At 42.1% G+C, this 27,208-nt stretch overlaps 3 protein-coding genes across 7 annotated transcripts in view; all 3 read right to left on the reverse strand.

Annotated features, from left to right (window-relative positions):
- dnajc13 (DnaJ heat shock protein family (Hsp40) member C13) overlaps positions 1-3,975 on the reverse strand; it is a 96,790-nt gene extending 92,815 nt beyond the window's left edge. For all 5 annotated transcript variants that reach the window (XM_079601256.1, XM_079601254.1, XM_079601253.1 and 2 more), the window contains exon 1: positions 3,768-3,975. The gene's annotated coding sequence lies outside the window, so the exon portion shown is untranslated. The remainder of the gene's footprint in view (positions 1-3,767) is intronic.
- A 14,729-nt stretch (positions 3,976-18,704) lies between these two features.
- dselb (dermatan sulfate epimerase like b) overlaps positions 18,705-27,208 on the reverse strand; it is a 12,418-nt gene continuing 3,914 nt past the window's right edge. Inside the window, exon 2 of the mRNA XM_079602185.1 lies at positions 18,705-24,761. Within this exon, the coding sequence (XP_079458311.1) occupies positions 20,980-24,621 (3,642 nt within the window). The 5' untranslated portion in view covers positions 24,622-24,761 and the 3' untranslated portion in view covers positions 18,705-20,979. The remainder of the gene's footprint in view (positions 24,762-27,208) is intronic.
- LOC306993030 (E3 SUMO-protein ligase ZBED1) lies at positions 25,566-27,098 on the reverse strand (the record flags this gene model as incomplete). Its single annotated transcript, XM_079602461.1, has 1 exon — positions 25,566-27,098. One exon carries the CDS (start codon positions 27,096-27,098, stop codon positions 25,566-25,568), a length of 1,533 nt encoding a protein of 510 aa, XP_079458587.1.

Below are 27,208 nucleotides of genomic sequence, written 5' to 3' on the forward strand. Positions count from 1 at the left end.
TTAAGAGTAGACAGCGTTGAACGGGTTAAGAGTAGACAGTAGCGAACGGGTTAAGAGTAGACAGTAGCGAACGGGTTAAGAGTAGACAGTAGCGAATGGGTTAAGAGTAGACAGCGTTGAACGGGTTAAGAGTAGACAGTAGTGAACGGGTTAAGAGTAGACAGTAGTGAACGGGTTAAGAGTAGACAGTAGCGAACGGGTTAAGAGTAGACTGTAGCGAACGGGTTAAGAGTAGACAGTAGCGAACGGGTTAAGAGTAGACAGCGTTGAACGGGTTAAGAGTAGACAGCGTTGAACGGGTTAAGAGTAGACAGCGTTGAACGGGTTAAGAGTAGACAGCGTTGAACGGGTTAAGAGTAGACAGCGTTGAACGGGTTAAGAGTAGACAGTAGCGAACGGGTTAAGAGTAGACAGCGTTGAACGGGTTAAGAGTAGACAGCGTTGAACGGGTTAAGAGTAGACAGCGTTGAACGGGTTAAGAGTAGACAGCGTTGAACGGGTTAAGAGTAGACAGCGTTGAACGGGTTAAGAGTAGACATCGTTGAACTGGTTAAGAGTAGACAGTAGTGAACGGGTTAAGAGTAGACAGTAGTGAACGGGTTAAGAGTAGACAGCGTTGAACGGGTTAAGAGTAGACAGTAGTGAACGGGTTAAGAGTAGACAGTAGCGAATGGGTTAAGAGTAGACAGTAGTGAACGGGTTAAGAGTAGACAGCGTTGAACGGGTTAAGAGTAGACAGTAGCGAACGGGTTAAGAGTAGACAGTAGTGAACGGGTTAAGAGTAGACAGCGTTGAACGGGTTAAGAGTAGACAGTAGCGAACGGGTTAAGAGTAGACAGTAGCGAACGGGTTAAGAGTAGACAGTAGCGAATGGGTTAAGAGTAGACAGCGTTGAACGGGTTAAGAGTAGACAGCGTTGAACGGGTTAAGAGTAGACAGCGTTGAACGGGTTAAGAGTAGACAGCGTTGAACGGGTTAAGAGTAGACAGCGTTGAACGGGTTAAGAGTAGACAGTAGCGAACGGGTTAAGAGTAGACAGTAGCGAATGGGTTAAGAGTAGACAGTAGCGAACGGGTTAAGAGTAGACAGTAGCGAACGGGTTAAGAGTAGACAGCGTTGAACGGGTTAAGAGTAGACAGTAGTGAACGGGTTAAGAGTAGACAGTAGCGAACGGGTTAAGAGTAGACAGTAGCGAACGGGTTAAGAGTAGACAGCGTTGAACGGGTTAAGAGTAGACAGTAGCGAACGGGTTAAGAGTAGACAGCGTTGAACGGGTTAAGAGTAGACAGTAGTGAACGGGTTAAGAGTAGACAGTAGCGAATGGGTTAAGAGTAGACAGTAGTGAACGGGTTAAGAGTAGACAGCGTTGAACGGGTTAAGAGTAGACAGTAGCGAACGTGTTAAGAGTAGACAGTAGTGAACGGGTTAAGAGTAGACAGCGTTGAACGGGTTAAGAGTAGACAGTAGCGAACGGGTTAAGAGTAGACAGTAGTGAACGGGTTAAGAGTAGACAGCGTTGAACGGGTTAAGAGTAGACAGTAGCGAACGGGTTAAGAGTAGACAGTAGTGAACGGGTTAAGAGTAGACAGCGTTGAACGGGTTAAGAGTAGACAGTAGCGAACGGGTTAAGAGTAGACAGCGTTGAACGGGTTAAGAGTAGACAGTAGCGAACGGGTTAAGAGTAGACAGTAGCGAATGGGTTAAGAGTAGACAGTAGTGAACGGGTTAAGAGTAGACAGTAGCGAATGGGTTAAGAGTAGACAGTAGTGAACGGGTTAAGAGTAGACAGCGTTGAACGGGTTAAGAGTAGACAGTAGCGAACGGGTTAAGAGTAGACAGTAGCGAATGGGTTAAGAGTAGACAGTAGCGAACGGGTTAAGAGTAGACAGTAGCGAATGGGTTAAGAGTAGACAGTAGTGAACGGGTTAAGAGTAGACAGCGTTGAACGGGTTAAGAGTAGACAGTAGCGAACGGGTTAAGAGTAGACAGTAGCGAACGGGTTAAGAGTAGACAGTAGTGAACGGGTTAAGAGTAGACAGTAGTGAACGGGTTAAGAGTAGACAGCGTTGAACGGGTTAAGAGTAGACAGTAGCGAACGGGTTAAGAGTAGACAGTAGCGAATGGGTTAAGAGTAGACAGCGTTGAACGGGTTAAGAGTAGACAGTAGCGAACGGGTTAAGAGTAGACAGTAGTGAACGGGTTAAGAGTAGACAGTAGTGAACGGGTTAAGAGTAGACAGCGTTGAACGGGTTAAGAGTAGACAGTAGCGAACGGGTTAAGAGTAGACAGTAGCGAACGGGTTAAGAGTAGACAGTAGCGAATGGGTTAAGAGTAGACAGTAGCGAACGGGTTAAGAGTAGACAGCGTTGAACGGGTTAAGAGTAGACAGTGGCGAACGGGTTAAGAGTAGACAGTAGTGAACGGGTTAAGAGTAGACAGTAGTGAACGGGTTAAGAGTAGACAGCGTTGAACGGGTTAAGAGTAGACAGTAGCGAACGGGTTAAGAGTAGACAGTAGTGAACGGGTTAAGAGTAGACAGTAGTGAACGGGTTAAGAGTAGACAGCGTTGAACGGGTTAAGAGTAGACAGTAGCGAACGGGTTAAGAGTAGACAGTAGCGAACGGGTTAAGAGTAGACAGTAGTGAACGGGTTAAGAGTAGACAGCGTTGAACGGGTTAAGAGTAGACAGCGTTGAACGGGTTAAGAGTAGACAGCGTTGAACGGGTTAAGAGTAGACAGCGTTGAACGGGTTAAGAGTAGACAGCGTTGAACGGGTTAAGAGTAGACAGCGTTGAACAGGTTAAGAGTAGACAGCGTTGAACGGGTTAAGAGTAGACAGCGTTGAACGGGTTAAGAGTAGACAGCGTTGAACGGGTTAAGAGTAGACAGTAGCGAATGGGTTAAGAGTAGACAGTAGCGAACGGGTTAAGAGTAGACAGTAGTGAACGGGTTAAGAGTAGACAGCGTTGAACGGGTTAAGAGTAGACAGTAGCGAACGGGTTAAGAGTAGACAGTAGCGAACGGGTTAAGAGTAGACAGTAGCGAACGGGTTAAGAGTAGACAGTAGTGAACGGGTTAAGAGTAGACAGCGTTGAACGGGTTAAGAGTAGACAGTAGTGAACGGGTTAAGAGTAGACAGCGTTGAACGGGTTAAGGGTAGACAGTAGTGAACAGGTTAAGAGTAGACAGCGTTGAACGGGTTAAGAGTAGACAGCGTTGAACGGGTTAAGAGTAGACAGTAGCGAACGGGTTAAGAGTAGACAGTAGCGAATGGGTTAAGAGTAGACAGTAGCGAACGGGTTAAGAGTAGACAGTAGCGAACGGGTTAAGAGTAGACAGCGTTGAACGGGTTAAGGGTAGACAGTAGTGAACAGGTTAAGAGTAGACAGCGTTGAACGGGTTAAGGGTAGACAGTAGTGAACGGGTTAAGAGTAGACAGCGTTGAACGGGTTAAGGGTAGACGGTAGCGAACGGGTTAAGAGACATTTATTGATGCTTCTATTATTATAATTAAACATAACGTTACTCTCTAACTATGACCAACCTTACAAACCATTGTTTCTGTCAAAATACCACAGTTTCCTATTCATAAGACATGCATCAACACAGAAAAGACAGACTGATAGCAAAAGCGTGTTATATTCCCTAGGGTTCGCTGATGTTTTACTGTGGTATTTACAGTAAACGCTCGCTGTCTGTCAGGCGTCACTGGCCTGATCGCGCGGTGAATGCAGTGCCGGAGAATGAGGAGAATGAGTGTGTTTTACCTGGATCTGTGGTGTCAGAAGCGGCTCGGTTCGGTCCCTCGGCCCCCGCCCTCCTCTATGCGAGTCTGCTTTAACTCAATGATCCAGAACTGAAGCCCAAACTGGCCGAACGCGCTTCCCTCAGTGAGAAACCCAGGACGCCGCCATCTTCCTTCTGCCACCAGCAGGGCACTGCGCATGCGCACGACGGCTCTCTCACGCGTGTGTCAGCTGACGGGCTCGACAGGAAGTAGAGATTCTAGATCTGCAATCTTTCAGATCCTGACAGTAATATACACATTTAATCTGAGAAAAATTAACATGCTACTATAAAGGTGTAAAGTGTACAACTATTTAGAATATATCAAAATATTATATACAATTTTTAACTATTTAGTTTTTAAGCAAGATATATTTTATTAATTTCTTTTATAGAATTATTTATTGTTATTTATTTATTTAAATCATATGTCAAATATGTTAATACATTTTTATTTTTATATATTTTTTTCACTACTTGATGTGCTTTTCATTTTAAAATATTTTTCTATTGAAATAATTTTTATTTAGTTAGTTATTAATTGTTTATAAAAAAAAAAAAATTATTGTAATTATTTTGTAATTAAAAAAAGTTAGTTTGCTCTGAGATAAGTTGATCCGGTCTGACAGGAGTGTGTGCAGTATCAGCGGTGTTGTCAGAGGACAGTAAGTGTGTGTGTGTGTGTGTGTGTGTGTGTGTGTGTGTGTGTAAAACAGTCCGTTCAACCGAGTAACAGCGACTCTTGCTTTGCTCAGTTTCATTTTTCATTTGCATGCTTTTTGTTAAATGTCCTGAGAATCTGATGTTCTCCTCCACTCACGGGGTTCAACAGTAGAATTGATTTCCAATGCCATTTCAATAATAAAATAAATGATAAAAAATAGAGATTTACATGAAGCGTATCGTTAGTTCTGGCGGGTCACGTTAGTCAAGCGTGCATCAGTGACTCTCAGCTGATCCTCATCTACAGGAATATACATATATAACTCCTTCAGTATTATCAGCAGATGTGGTGTTCCTCAGGAGCGCATTACCCTCCTCCCTCCCCAGCTCCACCTGTCTCCAGTCCGGATCTGCCATTCCCCTTTAATCAGAATACATTCTCGAATTATGTTGTACCTTAAAATCTTTATTAATGAATGATATCTGCATACATTAATATTGGTTCTGTTGTGTTTGCCCTGAGGGGGTTATTGCTGCTCTTATCACCGCTGCCCAGAACAGAACCTGACCGCCAGTCCAAACTGTATGCTAAGTGTCAATCATATTTGACGATAGTGGTCCTGACAGAATTACAGTTAATTAATGAAATAAAATGTATTTAACACATAAATTGAATGCTTTCTGGCTTCGGTTGTCTGGTGATGAGAATAAAGGGATGTCTGATTTCTGAGAACATCTTTAGCCGTTTCCGACATTCGTGCTTCCAGAGTTTGAGTGACAGCAAAATAATGTCAAAAAGCAGAAGCTCTGGTACAGAACGACACACAGATGTACAGTGTGGATGCGCTGAGGTGCGGGAGAAGTGCAGGACGGATCCAAACACAGGGATCTACAGAGCGGCTTTGTGTTCAGAGAGAATCAGAGAAGTGCACGTGTGTGTAAACCACAGCGAACTGAGTGTGTGTGTGTGTGTGTGTGTGTGTGTGTGTGTGTGTGTGTGTGTGTGTGTGTGTGTGTGTGTGTGTGTGTGTGTGTGTGTGTGTGTGTGTGTGTGTGTGTGTGGAGGAGCCTGAACTCTTCCCATCCGCTGGATCCCAGACGCTGGAGAACATCCTCAGGCTCCGGTGTGGGGAAAGGTGAGGATGTGACTGGATGAGTTATCAGTAAGGAGAGGTCGTGACCCTCAGGAGACGAGAAAGCAGTGGTTTGATCAGACACACTGGTGTCCTCATCATCAGTGGCGTTCATCAATCGCTCCCTTTGTGCCTCAGCTTTAGACACGGCTCCTCTGAGCATGAGACCGCATGTAGCTGTCGGTCACATTTCTTCTGTTACAGGAGCACAACACACTGATCACACGTCACACACTGATCACACACTGAACACACACTGATCACACACTGATCACACACTGAACACACACTGATCACACACTGATCACACACTGAACACACTGATCACACGTCACACACTGAACACACTGATCACACGTCACACACTGAACACACTGATCACACTGATCACACACTGAACACACTGATCACACTGATCACACACTGATCACACGTCACACACTGAACACACTGATCAGTGGACACGTCACACACATCTGTCTTTACATGACAGCATGAGGTCTACTTGTGTGATTTTGCCGATGACTATAGTTTATTTGTTTACATTCAAAATCAGCAAATATATCAAATATATAAACAACTAAACCTGTCACTACACAAAGAAAGTGTGTTACTTGCTTAGAAACAACAATGTTCCTCTGTCAACAGCCATAAAAACCAAGACGTATGATAATGATTATTTTTAAATGTAATATATGTAATCCCGAATGCTCTGCTCTACATGCTCCTCATAGGCCTGTGTTGCTCCACGTCCAGGAGAACGTGCGGTTGATCACGCAGATCATCAGTCGTGGGGAGAGCGCAGCGGATCATTAGCTCATGTACCGTCTGATATTGCTCCTCAGATCCAGGATTATAGTAAAGCGGAGAGACTCACCGAGACTGAAGGTAGAGAGGAAACATGCTGTCGTCTGCGTCGCCTCCACAGGAGCAGTGAGGGACGTACAGAGCATCTGATCTCGAGCATGTGCTGCCCGTTACACTAATGCAGTTAGTGACCCGCGACACACAACACACACATTCAGTCTCAGCCTCTGCTGACGGATGTGGAGCTCTACAGTCGAGTACAGTACAGTAGATGTAGAGTACAGTAGATGTAGAGTAGAGTACAGTAGAGTAGAGTACAGTAGAGTACAGTAGATGTAGAGTACAGTAGATGTAGAGTAGAGTACAGTAGAGTACAGTAGAGTACAGTAGAGTAGAGTAGAGTACAGTAGAGTAGAGTACAGTAGAGTAGAGTACAGTAGAGTAGAGTAGATGTAGAGTACAGTGGAGTAGAGTCGAGTAGAGTACAGTAGAGTAGAGTACAGTAGAGTAGAGTACAGTAGAGTACAGTAGAGTAGAGTACAGTAGAGTACAGTAGATGTAGAGTACAGTAGATGTAGAGTAGAGTACAGTAGAGTAGAGTAGAGTACAGTACAGTAGATGTAGAGTACAGTAGATGTAGAGTACAGTAGAGTAGAGTACAGTAGAGTAGAGTACAGTAGAGTAGAGTAGAGTACAGTAGAGTAGAGTACAGTAGAGTAGAGTACAGTAGAGTAGAGTAGATGTAGAGTACAGTGGAGTAGAGTAGATGTAGAGTACAGTGGAGTAGAGTAGATGTAGAGTACAGTAGAGTAGAGTACAGTAGAGTACAGTAGATGTAGAGTACAGTAGATGTAGAGTACAGTGGAGTAGAGTAGATGTAGAGTACAGTAGAGTAGAGTACAGTAGAGTACAGTAGAGTACAGTACAGTAGAGTAGAGTACAGTAGAGTACAGTAGAGTACAGTAGAGTACAGTAGAGTAGAGTACAGTAGAGTACAGTAGAGTACAGTACAGTAGAGTAGAGTACAGTAGAGTACAGTAGAGTACAGTAGAGTACAGTACAGTAGAGTAGAGTACAGTAGAGTACAGTAGAGTACAGTAGAGTACAGTACAGTAGAGTAGAGTACAGTAGAGTACAGTAGAGTACAGTACAGTAGAGTAGAGTACAGTAGAGTACAGTAGATGTAGAGTACAGTAGAGTACAGTAGAGTAGAGTACAGTAGAGTAGAGTACAGTAGATGTAGAGTACAGTAGAGTAGAGTACAGTAGAGTACAGTAGAATAGAGTACAGTAGAGTAGAGTAGAGGTAGAGTACAGTAGAGTACAGTAAAGTAGAGTACAGTAGAGTAGAGTAGAGTAGAGGTAGAGTACAGTACAGTACAGTACAGTAGATGTAGAGTACAGTGGAGTAGAGTAGATGTAGAGTACAGTAGAGTAGAGTACAGTAGAGTAGAGTACAGTAGAGTACAGTAGAGTAGAGTACAGTAGAGGTAGAGTACAGTAGAGTAGAGTAGAGTAGAGGTAGAGTACAGTAGAGTACAGTAGAGTACAGTAGATGTAGAGTACAGTAGAGTACAGTAGAGTAGAGTACAGCAGAGTAGAGTACAGTAGAGTACAGTAGAGTAGAGTACAGTAGAGTAGAGTAGAGTAGAGTACAGTAGAGTAGAGTACAGTAGAGTACAGTGGAGTAGAGTACAGTAGAGTACAGTAGATGTAGAGTACAGTAGAGTACAGTAGAGTAGAGTACAGTGGAGTAGAGTACAGTAGAGTACAGTAGATGTAGAGTACAGTAGATGTAGAGTACAGTAGAGTACAGTAGATGTAGAGTACAGTAGAGTACAGTAGATGTAGAGTACAGTAGAGTACAGTAGATGTAGAGTAGAGTAGATGTAGAGTACAGTAGAGTACAGTAGATGTAGAGTACAGTAGATGTAGAGTACAGTAGAGTACAGTAGATGTAGATTACAGTAGAGTACAGTAGATGTAGAGTACAGTAGAGTACAGTAGATGTAGAGTAGAGTAGATGTAGAGTACAGTAGAGTACAGTAGAGTAGAGTACAGTAGAGTACAGTAGAGTAGAGTACAGTAGAGTACAGTGGAGTAGAGTACAGTAGAGTACAGTAGAGTAGAGTACAGTAGAGTACAGTGGAGTAGAGCACAGTAGAGTACAGTAGATGTAGAGTACAGTAGATGTAGAGTATAGTAGAGTACAGTAGAGTACAGTAGATGTAGAGTACAGTAGAGTACAGTAGAGTAGAGTCCATACAGTAGAGTAGAGTACATGTAGAGTAGAGTACAGTAGAGTACAGTAGAGTAGAGTACAGTAGAGTAGAGTACAGTACAGTAGAGTACAGTAGAGTACAGTACAGTAGAGTAGAGTACAGTACAGTAGAAGTAGAGTACAGTAGAGTAGAGTACAATAGAGTAGAGTACAGTAGAGTAGAGTACAGTAGAGTAGAGTACAGTAGAGTAGAGTAGAGTACATGTAGATGTAGAGTACAGTAGAGTAGAGTACAGTAGAGTACAGTAGAGTAGAGTACAGTAGAGTAGAGTACAATAGAGTAGAGTACAGTAGAGTAGAGTACAGTAGAGTACAGTAGAGTAGAGTACAGTAGAGTACAGTAAAGTAGAGGACAGTAGAGTACAGTAGAGTAGAGTACAGTAGAGTAGAGTAGAGTAGAGTACAGTAGAGTACAGTAGAGTAGAGTAAAGTAGAGTACAGTATAGTAGAGTACAGTACAGTACAGTACAGTAGAGTACAGTAGAGTACAGTCGAGTACAGTAAAGTAGAGTACAGTAGAGTACAGTAGAGTAGAGTACAGTAGAGTACAGTAGAGTAGAGTACAGTAGAGTAGAGTACAGTAGAGTAGAGTAGAGTACAGTAGAGTAGAGTAGAGTACAGTAGAGTAGAGTAGAGTACAGTAGAGTACAGTAGAGGTAGAGTACAGTACAGTAGAGTAGAGTAGAGTACAGTAGAGTACAGTAGAGTAGAGTACAGTAGAGGTAGAGTACAGTAGAGTACAGTAGATGTAGAGTACAGTACAGTAGATGTAGAGTACAGTAGAGTACAGTAGAGTACAGTACAGTAGATGTAGAGTACAGTAGAGTACAGTAGAGTACAGTAGAGGTAGAGTACAGTAGAGTACAGTACAGTAGATGTAGAGTACGGTAGAGTACAGTAGAGTACAGTAGAGGTAGAGTACAGTAGAGTAGAGTACAGTAGAGTAGAGTAGAGTAGAGGTAGAGTACAGTACAGTACAGTACAGTAGATGTAGAGTACAGTGGAGTAGAGTAGATGTAGAGTACAGTAGAGTAGAGTACAGTAGAGTACAGTAGAGTAGAGTACAGTAGAGTACAGTAGAGTAGAGTACAGTAGAGTAGAGTAGAGTAGAGTAGAGTAGAGGTAGAGTACAGTAGAGTACAGTACAGTAGAGTACAGTACAGTAGAGTACAGTAGATGTAGAGTACAGTAGAGTACAGTAGAGTAGAGTACAGTAGAGTAGAGTACAGTAGAGTAGAGTACAGTAGAGTACAGTAGAGTAGAGTACAGTAGAGTACAGTAGATGTAGAGTACAGTAGAGTAGAGTACAGTAGAGTACAGTGGAGTAGAGCACAGTAGAGTACAGTAGATGTAGAGTACAGTAGATGTAGAGTATAGTAGAGTACAGTAGAGTACAGTAGATGTAGAGTACAGTAGAGTACAGTACAGTAGAGTACAGTAGATGTAGAGTGCAGTAGAGTACAGTAGAGTAGAGTACAGCAGAGTAGAGTACAGTAGAGTAGAGTACAGTAGAGTACAGTAGAGTACAGTAGAGTACAGTGGAGTAGAGTACAGTAGAGTACAGTAGAGTAGAGTACAGTAGAGTACAGTGGAGTAGAGCACAGTAGAGTACAGTAGATGTAGAGTACAGTAGATGTAGAGTATAGTAGAGTACAGTAGAGTACAGTAGATGTAGAGTACAGTAGAGTACAGTAGAGTACAGTAGAGTACAGTAGAGTAGAGTCCATACAGTAGAGTAGAGTACATGTAGAGTACAGTAGAGTAGAGTACAGTAGAGTAGAGTACAGTAGAGTAGAGTACAATAGAGTAGAGTACAGTAGAGTACAGTAGAGTAGAGTACAGTAGAGTAGAGTAGAGTACATGTAGATGTAGAGTACAGTAGAGTAGAGTAGAGTACATGTAGATGTAGAGTACAGTAGAGTAGAGTAGAGTACATGTAGATGTAGAGTACAGTAGAGTAGAGTACAGCAGAGTACAGTAGAGTAGAGTACAGTAGAGTACAGTACAGTAGAGTACAGTACAGTAGAGTACAGTAGAGTACAGTAGAGTACAGTACAGTAGAGTACAGTAGATGTAGAGTACAGTAGAGTAGAGTACAGTAGAGTAGAGTACAGTAGAGTACAGTAGAGTAGAGTACAGTAGAGTAGAGTACAGTAGAGTACAGTAGAGTACAGTAGATGTAGAGTACAGTAGAGTACAGTAGAGTACAGTAAAGTAGAGTACAATAGAGTAGAGTACAGTAAAGTAGAGTACATTAGAGTACAGTAGAGTAGAGTACAGTAGAGTAGAGTACAGTAGAGTACAGTAGAGTAGAGTACAGTAGAGTACAGTAGAGTAGAGTACAGTAGAGTAGAGTACAGTAGAGTAGAGTACAGTAGAGTAGAGTACAGTAGAGTACAGTAGAGTAGAGTACAGTAGAGTAGAGTAAAGTAGAGTACAGTATAGTAGAGTACAGTACAGTACAGTACAGTAGAGTACAGTAGAGTACAGTCGAGTACAGTCGAGTACAGTAAAGTAGAGTACAGTAGAGTAGAGTAGAGTACAGTAGAGTAGAGTACAGTAGAGGTAGAGTAGAGTACAGTAGAGTAGAGTAGAGTAGAGTAGAGTACAGTAGAGTAGAGTACAGTGGAGTACAGTAGAGTAGAGTACAGTAGAGTAGATTACAGTGGAGTACAGTAGAGTAGAGTCCATACAGTAGAGTGGAGTAGAGTACATTTAGAGTAAAGTACAGTACAGTACAGTACAGTAGAGTAGAGTACAGTAGAGTAGAGTACAGTAGAGTACAGTAGAGTAGAGTACAGTAGAGGTAGAGTACAGTAGAGTACAGTAGATGTAGAGTACAGTACAGTAGATGTAGAGTACAGTAGAGTACAGTAGAGTACAGTACAGTAGATGTAGAGTACAGTAGAGTACAGTAGAGTACATTAGAGGTAGAGTACAGTAGAGTACAGTAGAGTAGAGTAAAGTAGAGTACAGTAGAGTAGAGTACAGTAGAGTAGAGTAAAGTAGAGTACAGTATAGTAGAGTACAGTACAGTAGAGTACAGTAGAGTACAGTACAGTAGAGTTTAGAGTAGAGTACAGTACAGTAGAGTAGAGTACAGTAGAGTACAGTAGAGTAGAGTACAGTAGAGGTAGAGTAGAGTACAGTAGAGTAGAGTACAGTAGAGTAGAGTACAGTGGAGTACAGTAGAGTAGAGTCCATACAGTAGAGTAGAGTAGAGTACATTTAGAGTAAAGTACAGTACAGTAGAGTAGAGTACAGTAGAGTACAGTAGAGTACAGTAGAGTAGAGTACAGTAGAGTACAGTAGAGGTAGAGTACAGTAGAGTACAGTAGATGTAGAGTACAGTACAGTAGATGTAGAGCACAGTAGAGTACAGTAGAGTACAGTACAGTAGATGTAGAGTACAGTAGAGTACAGTAGAGTACAGTACAGTAGATGTAGAGTACAGTAGAGTACAGTAGAGTACAGTACAGTAGATGTAGAGTACAGTAGAGGTAGAGTACAGTAGAGGTAGAGTACAGTAGAGTAGAGTACAGTAGAGTACAGTAGAGTACAGTAGAGGTAGAGTACAGTAGAGTACAGTAGAGTACAGTAGAGTACAGTAGAGTACAGTAGAGGTAGAGTACAGTAGAGTAGAGTACAGTAGAGTACAGTAGAGGTAGAGTACAGTAGAGTAGAGTACAGTAGAGTACAGTAGAGTAGAGTATAGTACAGTACAGTAGAGTAGAGTAGAGCTATCAAAAAGCACTCTGAATTAACATTCAATTAGTTTGAGATGCACTGTAAAGAGAAACTCCCATTTAAAGAGTGTGGTTCAGTGGTTCATGTAGGTTGTCTACAAACCAGAAGGTTGGTGGTTCAATCCCCGGTTCCACTTGACCAAGTGTCGAGGTGTCCATGAGCAAGAGGCCTAACCCCAGCTGCTCCCGACGAGCTGGATGGGCCTTGGCTGACCCCGCCGTCGGTGTGTGAATGGGTGAATGTGAGGCAAACATGTAAAGTGCTTTGGTGGCCATTGGGTCTGTGAAAGCGCTATATAAATGCAGTCCATTTACCATCATCGTCAGCCTCTGTCCAGACTTCATACTGTAAGAATGACTTCAGATAAATACATACATATTGTTTCAATATTTTCATTCAATACTGTCACACTACGGATTTACTGTAGCAAAGTTGAAAAGCTGAAAAAACATCTGCAATTATTTTCATTAATAAGTAGCTGGAAAATATTGAAATGCTGAGAATACAAAGACACAAAACTAAATGAAGTTGTAGATTAACTAAATGAAGGAGACCATCATTCCTCTTTAAACACATTCAGTTTCCAGCCTTCAGAAGAACAACATGATCCTCAGCGAATCAGTAGAGCTCAGCAACTCTGAAGTTTGTGAAGAGCCGACATCTGAAAACATATTACGATATCTATAACGCAAAACATAAAGTGCTTCCCCAGTGTTGTCCTGTCACGCTGGCACATACTGAGACACAGACGACTGAACATTTTATATTTAAAGTGAAATATATCAACGGTTTAGCATATTAATATGAATGATTAATAAGTTGTGGCTTGATCCTGCTGTGTTGAGTCAGATGTGCTGATGGCGCCCTCTTGTGCATGTATGTAGAATTAATGTTATATTATTTTCCTTAGAATTGGGTTTAGAATGCTTTCAATCATAACTATTATAATGCACATAAATATTGTACATAACCTCACAAACAGCAAGTAAGCTACTCCACTGCTGTACTCTGACAGGCTCAGATGAATGAGATGTTCCAGCAGAGTAACTCACAGTACTGTGCCTTTAACACGGGTGAACTCTAGTGCACTTCTCCTGCACCCTACACACTGAGGCCCTCGTGCGCTCGCAGAGAAGACCCTAAGCCTAACCCTAACCCTAACCCATAACTCATAACCCATAACTCATAACCCATAACCCATAACTCATAACCCATAACCCATAACTCATAACCCATAACCCATAACTCATAACCCATAACTCATAACCCATAGCTCATAACCCATAACCCATAACTCTAACCCTAACCCATAACTCATAACTCATAACCCATAACCCATAACTCATAACACATAACCCATAACTCATAACCCATAACCCATAACTCATAACCCATAACTCATAACCCATAACTCATAACCCATAACCCATAACCCATAACTCATAACCCATAACTCATAACACATAACCCATAACTCATAACCCATAACTCATAACCCATAACCCATAACCCATAACTCATAACCCATAACTCATAACTCATAACCCATAACCCATAACTCATAACTCATAACCCATAACCCATAACTCATAATCCATAACCCATAACTCATAACCCATAACTCATAATCCATAACTCATAACCCATAACCCATAATCCATAACTCATAACCCATAACCTATAACTCATAACCCATAATCCATAACCCATAATCCATAACTCATAACCCATAACGCATAACCCATAACTCATAATCCATAACTCATAACCCATAACTCATAACCCATAACCCATAACTCATAACCCATAACTCATAACCCATAACTCATAACCCATAATCCATAACTCATAACCCATAACACATAACTCATAACCCATAACTCATAACCCATAGCTCATAACCCATAATCCATAACCCATAATCCATAACTCATAATCCATAACACATAACCCATAGCTCATAACCCATAATCCATAACTCATAACCCATAACTCATAACCCATAACTCATAACACATAACTCATAACCCATAACTCATCACTCATAACCCATAACTCATAACTCATAACCCATAACTCATAACCCATATGTGTGTGTGTGTGTGTGTGTGTGTGTGATGTTGACACTGATTGAGATGTTACTCACTCGAAGGTCTGAGAAACACAGTGCAGGATTATATCTCGCTGAAGAGACACAGAAGTGAGTGACCGCTCAGCATATGATCAAAGCTTTAAGATCAGACAAACTACTAACAAATTATACATTTTATTCTTCTTAAATCCACTAAAGACGAGTCCAGTGCACTCCGTTTGGTGTTTCCTAAAGGCTCCTTGGCACCAGGAACGATAACGATGGTTCAGTTTCGGCGTCTGTCGCTTTAAATGCTGGAGAGCAGGACGGATTCTGATTGGCTGTCAGGCTGGAGCTCTTCAGAGCAGGACGGATTCTGATTGGCTGTCAGGCTGGAGCTCTTCAGAGCAGGACGGATTCTGATTGGCTGTCAGGCTGGAGCTCTTCAGAGCAGGACGGATTCTGATTGGCTGTCAGGCTGGAGCTCTTCTGAGCAGGACGGATTCTGATTGGCTGTCGGGGGTTTATCGTTCATCAGGCATTCTGGAAAATATTTGCGTGGTATCGTTCGCCATCGCTTGTGCTGTAGACTCATTTAGAACGATTTATACAACTATATCTTCATCAGTATTGCTATAGCTCTCGTCATTGGTGTGAACGGCCTAAACGTGTTCAAATGCGTATTCTGCAGAACTGCGTTTCCAGAGATTTAAACATCTATAGCATCTCTCATCGGCTGCATTAATACTGTAAAGTACTGTAGAGATGGGGATGTGTGGGTGTGAATAGTTGTGAGTCATTGAATAGTAAGGGTTAGTACACTGTAAAACCTAACAGTAATATGTACTAAATCAAATTGAGTTCACTGCACTCAAATATTATTGAAACTTGAATGACTGAAATTGAACTCAAACTGAATGAGTTATAGAACATTTCTATATCCCAGAATGATAATTGAATAATAATTGTATAATTAAGTGATGATTGAGGATTAGTGATAAACACCTGCTGTTAACAAGCCGAATCACTGAAGGAAAGAGAAACACAAGAACTACAACTGACTTCCACCACATCCTTAGATGAAATAAACTGAAGATAAAAGAGGAGGATTACACCAGTACACAAACAGCATTACCAGCTTCACTTATTATTAACCAGTTTGAATTATTATTATTATACAGTTATTATTATAATTAACAGAGGTTTAGATGTTGATGATTTGTTTCGTTTAAGGTCACCATGATGGAGATCAGCGTTTGCTTTAGTTGGGCTCTTGACCCTTGACTTTTTCCACATAAGGTTTTCTTTGGCTGCTATATTGTGTGTTTATATAACACATTTATAATGGTACAAAAGTCATGGAAAATTGTTGATTGTGTATAAATGGTTGAGGACTGATGATGACAATAGATCATTTTGTGACTTGATTCACTGATCTTATTCAGAGTCTAATCCCTGATAAAAAGGGCAACATATTAATCATTTTTTTTCAAAACTGTGTTTCAACAGCATAAGCGCCAGCAATTCTATGTTCATCAGACAATATGAATAATATTACAAAATGAATGTGCACAAAAAGTTTCACAAAAAATGTATTGTATTTCAAAGACTCACACAGACATCAAGATTCAGCATATGAACCTCAACAATGGTGACCATTAAAAACTATTCATGTTGCAATGCATGCTGGGTACTAGCATAATACAAAATGTATCCATTGCTCCCAGCACACATTGCGGCATGAATATTTTTTTATTGGTCACCGTTGTTGAGATTCATATGCTCATTCTTGATGTCTGTGTAAGTCAGTATGAAACCATAGAGGTTTTAAAAATCATATTGTCATTTCAATGGACCTTACAGTAAAATCAGAGTTCTGTTATAACAAACAATACAAGTAACATATCACCTGTTTACACAGAGATTAGGCTCTGGAAAAGATCAGAAAATCAAGTCATTAAATGTTGATTTGCATCATCTAAACGCAATAAAATGTTTATATTTTCTTTTGGCTTATGTGCCATAACAAATGTGTTATATAAACACTCAGTTACAGCAGCCAGAAGAAAATCTGGTGTTATAAAGTCAAGGGTCAAGAGCCCAACTAAAGCAAACACTGACCACTATCATGGTGTCTTTAAATGAAACTCAATAAATCATCATCATCTAAACCTCTGTTCATTCTCAATAACAACTTCTGTAGATGCATGACAAAAGTAAAACTGGTTAGTAATAAGTGAAGCTGCTAATGTTGTTTGTGTAGTGGTTTGACAGGTGACCTCAGCGTTACGTTGGACAGACTGAACATGAATTTCCAGACTGAAAAGCCACGTAAAGTGTCTCTTTGCCCACAGATTTAATTGGATAATCATGGGTCATAATCCTCTTCTGCTGAGAACTTGAGAGATTTAAACATATTTGATCTTAAGTTGATTTCATCTAAGGCTGTGGTTGGAAGTCAGTTGTAGTTCTTGTGTTTCTTTTTCCTTCAGTGATTCTGCTTGTTAACAGCAGGTGTTCATAATTAATGCTCACTAATCGCTTAATTCATCAATTAATTAATCACTTAATTTCTTGACTGCAATGTATGCTTTTATTTAACTCAACTGAGATAAGTTCAGAGTACTCATAACTATTGTTTTTTATAAACTTAATTAAATTGAGGTAATAAGTTTCCTCAAATGTAATGAGTTAGCTTAACTCATTGGATTTGAGTTTGTATATGATATTGCGAGCTAGCAGGAACTGCAAGTGCTCTGAGTTCATTTAAAGTTAGTCTTTTCAATTTTTTTACTCAATATAGTGAGGTTTCAGCTATATAAAGTATTTAAATGCAGTGTAAAGTTTAATTGCGTATTAAAAAATATCATTGTTTAGTGGACTCGATTAAAATAAGTTCAGAGTACTCATAACTATTGTTTTTTGTTAACTTAATTAAATTGAGGTAATAAGTTTCCTCAAATTAAATGAGTTAGCTTAACTTGTTGGGTTTTACAGTGTACTTGTGTTTTCCAGACTAGTAAAGTTTAACCAAAGTCTCTTAAAGGGGTCATGACATGGGTTTTTTTATTTTATTATTATGTTCCCTTAGGTGCAAATATAGTATTACTATAGTTTTTTTTACAAAAAACTTTTAAAATGTAGTGATTTATTACCTTTTCCCACCCTGTTTCTCATCCTCTGATTCAAACAGCCTGTTTTGGGGGGGTTTCCCCTTTAAGAGTTCAGTGTTAACGCCCACTGTTATGATTGGCTAACGTCAGTGCCTATGCATCAATTATTAACGCCCCCAGCCAGAACATTTGCATATTCAGCGTATTTAAAAAGTAGTTTAAAGTTTTAAACACATTACTTACAGTTTGCGTCGTCGTTGTTGAGCCCAGAATAGTCGGCAAGGACTTATCTTTGAGCAACAGTTTTCTGGCAAAGCCAGCATCATTTTGGGATTTGTTCTCAAAACGGTCATCCTTCAAATGTATCTACAAACGCTTAAACTAACACTGCCGTGACAGAGACGTCCGCAAAAAATAAAGTGCATCCATTTTCCCCTGACGACTGGATCTTTCGCAACGTATTCAAAGATGTTGTTTGTCCACAGCCAGGAACAGCACATCTGTGGCATCGTCATTTCCCTGTACACAGACCCACGCGCTGTCCGTCGACTGAACACTTGTGAGGCGCGCGGCGCGCGGGCGCGACAACGATACGAAATGAGCGTAGTTGCCTTGCGCTTAAAGCGTAACTGTCTTGTGCCTGGAGGCGGTCATATGCAAACGCTGGTACGTCACTTCGTACCGTGACGTCACTTCTTACCATGAATCCAGAACGAGCTGTATTTAGAGCTTGATTAAATAAATGATTCGTTTATAATGGGGAGGACGTCTTAAGCTATGAAACTTGCAGGACGTTTTAATGGTACAAAGACCTCTTATATACTAAAAGATCAAGGGAAATTTGGTTTCTCATGTCATGACCCCTTTAAGAAATTTGGAATAAGTACATTTATATTTAGGCACTAATATGTAATGGTTAATAATTACTATTGAATAGAGACTAGTGACTATTGTAATAAGGAACAGTAACTTTTGTAATATTATAATACAAGCAACAAATAATTATTGTAAAAAGTAGCAAATATTAAAAAAGGCTTGTCATACAGTGTGATTGTAAATGTTACACCACATGATGGTCCTCTGCTGATCACATGACCACAGGCGAAGCGTTATACATCATCTTTATTGTATGATGGACAGTCAGACCCAGAGACCGAGACCGCGGAGAACCGCTCGGCGGCATGACGGTACAGTGCTCCTGATATTACAGTGTTTTTGCCAAGAAGAAAATACAACAAAACATTCTATGAACACTTGGTATTGTGTGTCATGCTGAGAGAAAGGATGAAATGCTTCGTAATGATTCTGTGTACTTTGCCATTCTTTAAACATGTTTCAGCCCAGAACACCTCATCCATAACAACACATCATTCCTGAATCATTCTGTCACTTCGGGAAACAATCATTCAATATCCGGTCACAGCAGAACTCTGATGAGGATGTGGAGAGCGGATTCTGATTCTTCAACCACTGGGACTGACAGGACGGGACGATGGGAGCAAAGCTTTATGTTTACTGTAGATGCTGATGATGATCCATATGTTGATCTTTTCCTGTCGTAGGAAACTTCTCAAGTCTCACACAGCAGGAAACACAGTGTTAAATATAAAGGATACTAATGTGAATATCTCAGTCTTTACTGTCACTTTTGAAAGTTTTAGATTGGTAATATTTTTTAATGAACTCTTTTCTGCTCACCAAGGCTGTATTCTATCCAAAATACAGCAAAACCAGTAATATTGGGAAATATATTCACATAGAAAACTATGGAAGCTTGTTTCCGCCACAAAATAAATCATTTAAAAAGATTATTGCGACTTTTTATCTCACCATTGTGAGATATAATGTCAGAATTGCTTAATTTAAAGTTGCAATTGCGTGTCATAAAGTCAGAATGGCAAGATATAAACATGCAATTCTGACTTTTTATTTCTCGTGATTGCGAGTTTATACACAATTGCGACTTTATATCACGCAATTCTGACTTTATAACTCGCAATTACGACTTTATATCACGCAATTCTGACTTTATAACTCGCAATTACGACTTTATATCACGCAATTCTGACTTTATAACTCGCAATTACGACTTTATATCACGCAATTCTGACTTTATAACTCGCAATTACGACTTTATATCACGCAATTCTGACTTTATAACTCGCAATTACGACTTTATATCACGCAATTCTGACTTTATAACTCGCAATTACGACTTTATATCACGCAATTCTGAGATAAAAAGAGATTTGTGAGATAAAAAGTTGCAATTATCTTTTTTATTCTGTGTCGGAAACTGGCTCGTTTGACTAGAGTTCCAGTTAGGCTCGCGCAGTACGCGTGTAGTGTGATCGCTAACCACAGCTACTACTGCTGTGTGCGCTACTGTCATCATTACGACAGCAAACATCTTCTATTACAACCTACCTGGACAGTACAATATTCAATTAATTCGAGTATATTTAGGTTTATAACGGGTCTGGTTCTCTCCTAATTGATGAACAGGAATTGTATTTTGCAAGTAAAGCTGTAAATTCCTCCATCAAAGTCAGCTGCCTTCGTAGCAATCTTCTGACATGTGTAGCGTAATCAAGGGGACATTGCTGCGTGGCATAAATGAAAAATCCACTAAGCGTCTATTAGCGGAAGTGCTTTTCTTCCTGTTTACTTTAAAACAAAAAGTTGCATGGTAAATGACGTAAGCGTGCTCCGGCCCAGAACGTTATAGGGGGACGATCGCACCAGGGCTCGAGACAAGACAACCGCGGCTAGTGTGAGTACACCTTTAGCTTAGCCTGGGAAAACCCTGACGGACTTCCGGCTAATTTGAGATTTGCTCTGCAAGTCCGTCTGGCAAAGAGCCCATTCAAGCCCATTTCCTATTTTTCCAAATCGAGGCCCCTAATCACAAACGTTGCGGTGGGCTTTACACGATGACGAACGCTCTGATTGGCTTTATGGATATCCAATTGCGCCCGGAGGCATTTGAGCGACGTCCGTTGGTGACGCCCCTTTGGAAATGGGCTGTGAATGAGTCTGGAAGGGTCTGGTGTCAACCAGGCTACCCTTAGCTTGCAATAATATTTCACAATACAACTCTTTTTACTGTATAAATGCAGTCTTGGTGAGCAGAAGAGACTTCTTTTAAAAACATCTTACCGATCTAAAACTTTTGAACGGTATCCTGAAGGCATTGTAGTAAAAAATGACATAGGTTAGATTAGACATGGTGCAGACTGTCACAGACTGACATTCAATTCTTGTGCCTATTTCTGTCATTTTCACTTTTACTTGGTTTGCAACCTAAATTTGTGCAAAAATACAACACAAATATCAAACACACACAAGAGATTTAGGACAACAGCTGGCCAGCAGCTAATTAGTCAGTGAACCTCTGATACCCGAGCTGCCTCATCAGGACCCCACAGGTGTGCTCTATGAGTCTGATGTCTCTCCTTGGCAGGTTTCGCCTCCATATGTTGATGTTGGCTGGTGATATGTCCCCTTCATACATCAAGTTATACAAGTTTGTGGAGGTGGTGAACATGAGCTGATTCAGGGCCGAGGGAGATACGGGGACTCCGAGGAAGGAGTGTATCTTCTCGGCTGTGTCCTGAGGATAATCCACAACATCCTCAAACCTGACCTGGAGGAAGGACTCTTCGGATAAGCTGGACGTGACTCTGAGGACGGCGGCCGTGTGGGCGAGCCACAGGTGGGCCAGCAACAGCACAGGATCGGTCTCTGAACGAGATATGAGGAGCCACAGCGTTCTGAACTCGCCTGCAAATGCGGTCGGACACCCGTCACTAACCGTATCTTCTTTGAAAAGGAGGGCTAGATGCTGAGGAATGTTCTTGAGCGAGTAAAGGCTAGGTTTGCTGTTGTACAGCATCAGATAAACCCACGCACGAGGGTCCCTGATGACGTAGATGGCCCTCAGAGATGGGCCGAGGACTTCTTGGAGGAAGGGCAGCTTCAGAGCCCAGCTGCCGCTGCACAGGTTGAGGACGACACGGGCATTAGGGTAGTCCACCGTGTGTCTCCTCAACTCCCTCACATACTCCACATCCCTGTCCACTCGCACACGACCTTTCATTTCAGCCCTGGACTCTCGTCTCCTCAGTCTCTTCCTCTTGTCCTGCGAGAGACTGGCTCTTTGGGCCGGTTTCATGTGGCTGGTGTCATGGAGTGGGATATTTTGCAGGAATAAGTGGGTGTTGTGGACCAGTGAATGTAGCCAGCCCTGAATCATTTTAAAGCGCTCATTCTGTGCTTCTGAGCGTGTCCATTCACAAGCATCTACTAAAGAGTCAAACTCAAACTCTGTTTCAGGTATATCCAAGTGTTCTGTGGGGATGCGAAGGTAGACAAAGTCTGTGTTGTTGTAGAAAAGGTGCTTAAGGATGTCGGACCCGGAGCCAGGCAGCGATGTTATCACTACAGTGGGGAGAGGGAGTTGATGCTGGTCATAAAGTGTCATTTGTTTGCTGAGCTCCGGGTCTGTGGCAGATCCGTGCCACTTTACTCCACAGAGGAGCTGATCACAGCTGTTGGAGACGAACAGGAGCTCGCTTATCCACAGCATTAAGACAGAAAGCAAAGCGTAACGCATCAGTCTGCTAAAGCAAGCGTAGAACTTGCGCTGTAGGGTCAGGAAAACAATCGCCACACACAGTATTACCCCAGCTGCAACATTCACCGTAACTCCAAAGTCGAACAGATGATTGTGTAACTTGGTCTGTTTGGGGACAAGCTGTGTCCCCAAGCCAAAGCGGACTATCTGATGTCTGTCTTCCACCTTAGCGTAACCCCCAAACCCCAGATAGCTTGAGCGTGCCCCAATGTCTTTGTGATTGGTAACTATCGAAACTATTTTCTCAGTATTGTTGATGGTGAGAGAAAGTTTGAGCCCATTCTTACTGCTTTCAATGAACCTACAGTCGGAAACTTTCACGTAAGGCCCGTGCATCACGTACGCCATTCTACTGACTGAATCAGTGAAAGGAAAGGAGACATTGATAAACTGTGTCCACCTCTTCTTAAACTCTGCCTCCTGCTCAGCCTCCTGTATTTGAGTATCAGGACTGTGTCCCTGACTGTCAAACCAGAACATCTTGTAATGAGCATCCCAGACGTCCATCAGCGCCCCATTGTAGCTGTCTGAGAAACTATGGGGCACATACTTAAAGTCGATATCCAGGTTGTGAAAGAACGCACTGGCCATGTTCACTGGCGAGTCGTGTCTTTTCTCAACATGGTCGACCACCAGGAGAGTCTGAGAGTTGAGGAGCACCAGGGCTCGGTACACACTCTTCAGTCTCATGGCTGAGGAATACGCAGCGGCCGCTTCGCCACTCACGAACATGGTGTCTCCGTGGGCAGAAGCGGCGACCAGCTCTCCTGCCGAGTCTCCGACCCCGTCGTCGGTCCAGCGCAGCCACTTCGCACATTCGCCAAGCTGACCTTCCCAAGGGATGTTACACTGGCTCGTCGGGGAAGGGCTGAACACTAACACGTTGTTTAGGAAGCTGTATTTGGGGCCATATAAAGCCTCAGAAACAAATACTTGTCCATTAGGGGCGAAAGTGAATGAGTTTTGGTCGGGGTGCTCGTGACCAGGGTTGAAGCTGTTCCAGCCGTTCACCCATGAGTAAGGCTTAGCATGGACGATGTCAAACACTGCCCGGCCACCCAACTTTCCAGATTTAAATGAGACAAAGGTGTTGCCCTGAGCCACAGATAAACCCGCGCCGTACGTCACCACGCCCCAGTTGGAGAATATGTGCATCTTGGCCTTACTGTGGCCGTAAGGGGGTTGTGGCGTGAGGTCGGCATTATACCAGATAAACTCTGTGTGAAGCGTCGTCCAGCGCTGGGCCAAGGACTGACCCATGGGACCGTCTCTAGGCCTGTGCTTCCTAATCTGCTGTGCCAGCCAATTCCCCGACCCGTTTCTGATCACAAACGTATCTAAAAAGACTAACTGGCTCTCTGGTCCGTAGAACCAGTTATAGTTGGAGTCCCCTATCCCAACTGTTCTCTGGAAACCGGGAAGCAGCGTGGCGTAATAAAACCAGAAGTGAGTGCGCAGCCAGTTGTTCTGTGTGTTGTCTATGTTGAAGTGGCGCTGCGCTAGGAAAACATACTGCGTAACGGACTTAGCTGTGTAGCTCCCGTACGCAACTCCCTCGTCCAGAGAGCCGTCTACAACATGATTTAACAGAAACATTGTCTTCTCCATGTAATTTACAGACACCTGTTTCCAAACCATTGACTCGGTGACGTCATGTGCGCCCACCACTATTGCTCCGGTCAGAATAGCCAGAATATTAGTGGTCTGGTGGTTCTGGAGGAACTGTTTCCCCCAGCCCCGGTACTGCGATGCCTCGTACAGCTCTCTGGTTTCAGCACAGATCTTCTTTAAGTACAGGTCTCGGCGCTGCTGGTCCAGGGACGAGTAGATGAAGTCAAAAGCAGTCGCAAATCCAGTGAGCGAATGAGCCACGGGAACGTCATCATTGGGCGCACTGGTTACTCTCCAGTCCGGATATTCCGACATTCGGTCCATGAACTTCATCAGGAAGAGCAGGGCAGAAGAGTCCTCGGGATACAGGGAACAGTACAGGGCCAGCGCCGGGAGGTTGTTTCCATAAATCTCATTCCATTTGCTGGTGAAGTCCTCATGCTTTGTGGGTGGCATGTAGAGCGGGCCGGTCGAGAGCATCGTCATCACAGCGCTCCGGATGACTTTGAAGATCTGGCTATGAGTTGTCGTTGACCTTTGTCTCAACAGTGGTATATCGTCTTGGTTAAAGTACAAGTTCGGATGAAGATTCGAGGCTTGGAGTTTCCGTAGCTCCGCTGGGCCGTTCTCATTGAGCTGGAACTCCCCAAACTCACTAAACATATCTTTTCCTGAGGCATTAAAGACTCCGGAGAATGCAGGTCCCACTGCTAGAAATAGGGACGCTACAAATGTAGGCCACGCTACGGGCCTCCGCTCCCCCGTCCACAACATGCTTCTGTTCGTGTTCTGCCGGCTACAGCGCTCCGGGCTCGATCGGGGAAGCCTCTCCACACTTTACCTTCTCATTCAAAGGGACTTTCTTCATGGCGTACATTCAGTTGTTTTGACTGCGTTTTCTTTGGCCTGATACGCTGTAGAAAAATAGAAACAACATATGAGTGAAATTCTTGCTATTCAACAATATTAAAAATCAATGTGATGTTAAAGGGGTTATGTCAGGGGAGGGGGAAAAGACCAAAATCCTATATTGTATTTTTTATTTTACTTCAACAATATGATTTTTTTATTTTATTTGCTGGAATAATTATACCATGTTATATACCAGTTAGGCATGTGCCGGTATCACTTTTTCATGCTGCGATTAATTGAGAGAGCATTTATCACGGTATACGGTATTATCACGATATTGTAATTTTACAAGAGAAACAGGTTAAAAAAAGAAACAAACTTCAGTTTTGTCCTTTTAGTAACTTTAATAACTTTTTAATGAACTAAAAGTAACTCAAACATTTAAATACAAATAAATATAAATAAAACAATATAAAATATAAAAGTAAACTGAACAATTATATCAAAATGAATAATGTGCAAACTGCAAAAGAACAACATTTGCAAAAACACACACAAAAAAAACACTATAAAGTTGTGTCGGGCTTCCTGGCATATTTACTCAAGATTAAAGTGCAAAAATGTGAGCATGTTCACTTTACAAGAGAAACAGGATAAAAACAGTAAACTTCAGTTTTGTCCTTTTTAATGAACTAAAATTACCTCAAACATTTAAAAACAAATAAATATAAGTAAAACAATATAAAATATATAAGTAAACTGAACAATTATTTCAAAATGAATAATGTGCAAACTGCAAAAGAACAACATTTGCAAAAACAGAACGATACACAACTATAAAGTTGTGTTGGGCTACCTGGCATATTTTACTCTTCAAGATTAAAGTGCAAAAATGTGAGCATGTTCACTTTTTCTGGCTTGAGCTTTGAACGCTGAGGTGAGAGGATATGTCCACTGGCACTAAATACCCTTTCAGAAGGAACACTTGTTGCAGGAATGCAGAGAAATTTCTCAGCCAAGGTAGCAAGATGAGGCAGTTCTTCAGCATGTAAACTCCACCACTGTAATGGATCTGCCTCTGATTTTATTAGTGGCAGAGAAAGATACACTTTTATTTCAGCTTCAGTCTTTGACTTAATGCTGCTGCCTTCAACATCCTGCTCATTTGCTCTCTGCTGCCTTGTGGAGGTGATTTTGTTGAGAAGGGTGGCCAAGCTTTGCTGCTGTTTTTCAGAGGTAGGTGGGGGGGTGTGAGTTGTGCTGCTTTGCTCTGAATGGGCAGCTCCCTCACTCAGCGTTGTCATCTCTGCCAGTTTTGAGGATTCCTCGATACAGCAGTTGACCGTGGCATCAAGGTCATCAGCAAAGCTTCCCTTAAACCGGGGATCAACAAAGCTTGTCAAGTCCATCACCTTCTTTGCATCGACACTGTACCTGGATTCAAGATCTGACTTCATTACCCTCTTCAGGTCTATGGTGAGGGCACTGTCTTCATTTTTTACCTCAAGAACGTCTGAGATGATGTGACCTAGCACCGGCCTCAGGGCTGACAGACTCACTCTGCTCTCTGAAGCCAAAGCATCAGTAAAATCACCGAGCGGTTGAAGGATTTGCAAGACTTGCTCAATGACTGCAATATCTGCATCCTTTGGCATCAAATGCCACGCGCCTCTCTCGGTTGCCAGTACAGCACAGACTGCCTGCTGCTGCTGTTCAATAAACCTCTGAAGCATTTTCTGTGTTGATCCCCATCTAGTGACTACATCATGGATGAGTGACCTCTGAGGGACATTTAAGGCCTCTTGTTTATTTCTAAGCTCTCTTCTTCTCTTCCAGCTTCTTGAAAATCCCTGCACCAAATGTCGACAGCTTCGGACAGCTGTGTCCACCCTCTGGATTTTCAGAGCTTTAGAAATGGCCAGATTCAAGTTGTGGCCAAAACACCCAAACCACTGGCCGGGAAAGGTGGTGGTGTCAGTCTCGAATGCCCTTTTCATGTTTGAAGCATTATCAGTTGTAATACTGACAAGAGACTCCTTTTTGATGCCCCACTCCTGCAACATGTTATCAAAAAATTCACTGATATTGGCAGCAGTGTGGTCTTCTGGAAAGAACTGTGTTTCCAGGCAGTTTGATTGAAGTTTCCAATCTGTGAGGTAGTGGATGGTGAAGCTGATGTATGGATGACCACTTCCTCCACTGCTGGTCCATAGGTCAGTAGTTGCTGCATACCATTTTCCCTGAGCTATACGCTTGCCAACATTCTCTTTTAGACTGTTATACATTTTGGGTAATTCTGTCTTAGAGAAAAACTTCTGTGAGGGAACTTTGTAAAGTGGAACTGTTGTCTTCATCAATTTCAGAAATCCTGGTTTTGCTACTGTGTAAATGGGGATCATGTCCTTAGCAATACAATATGCTATGGCATGATTGATTTCTTTGGCCCGATGAGATGAAGGTCCATATGATGCCTGACGCTGGAATGCCTCTTTGACTGTTGGCTGAACAA

The sequence above is a fragment of the Phoxinus phoxinus genome, assembly GCF_949152265.1.
Source record: "Phoxinus phoxinus genome assembly, chromosome: 24".
Lineage (NCBI taxonomy): Eukaryota > Metazoa > Chordata > Actinopteri > Cypriniformes > Leuciscidae > Phoxinus > Phoxinus phoxinus.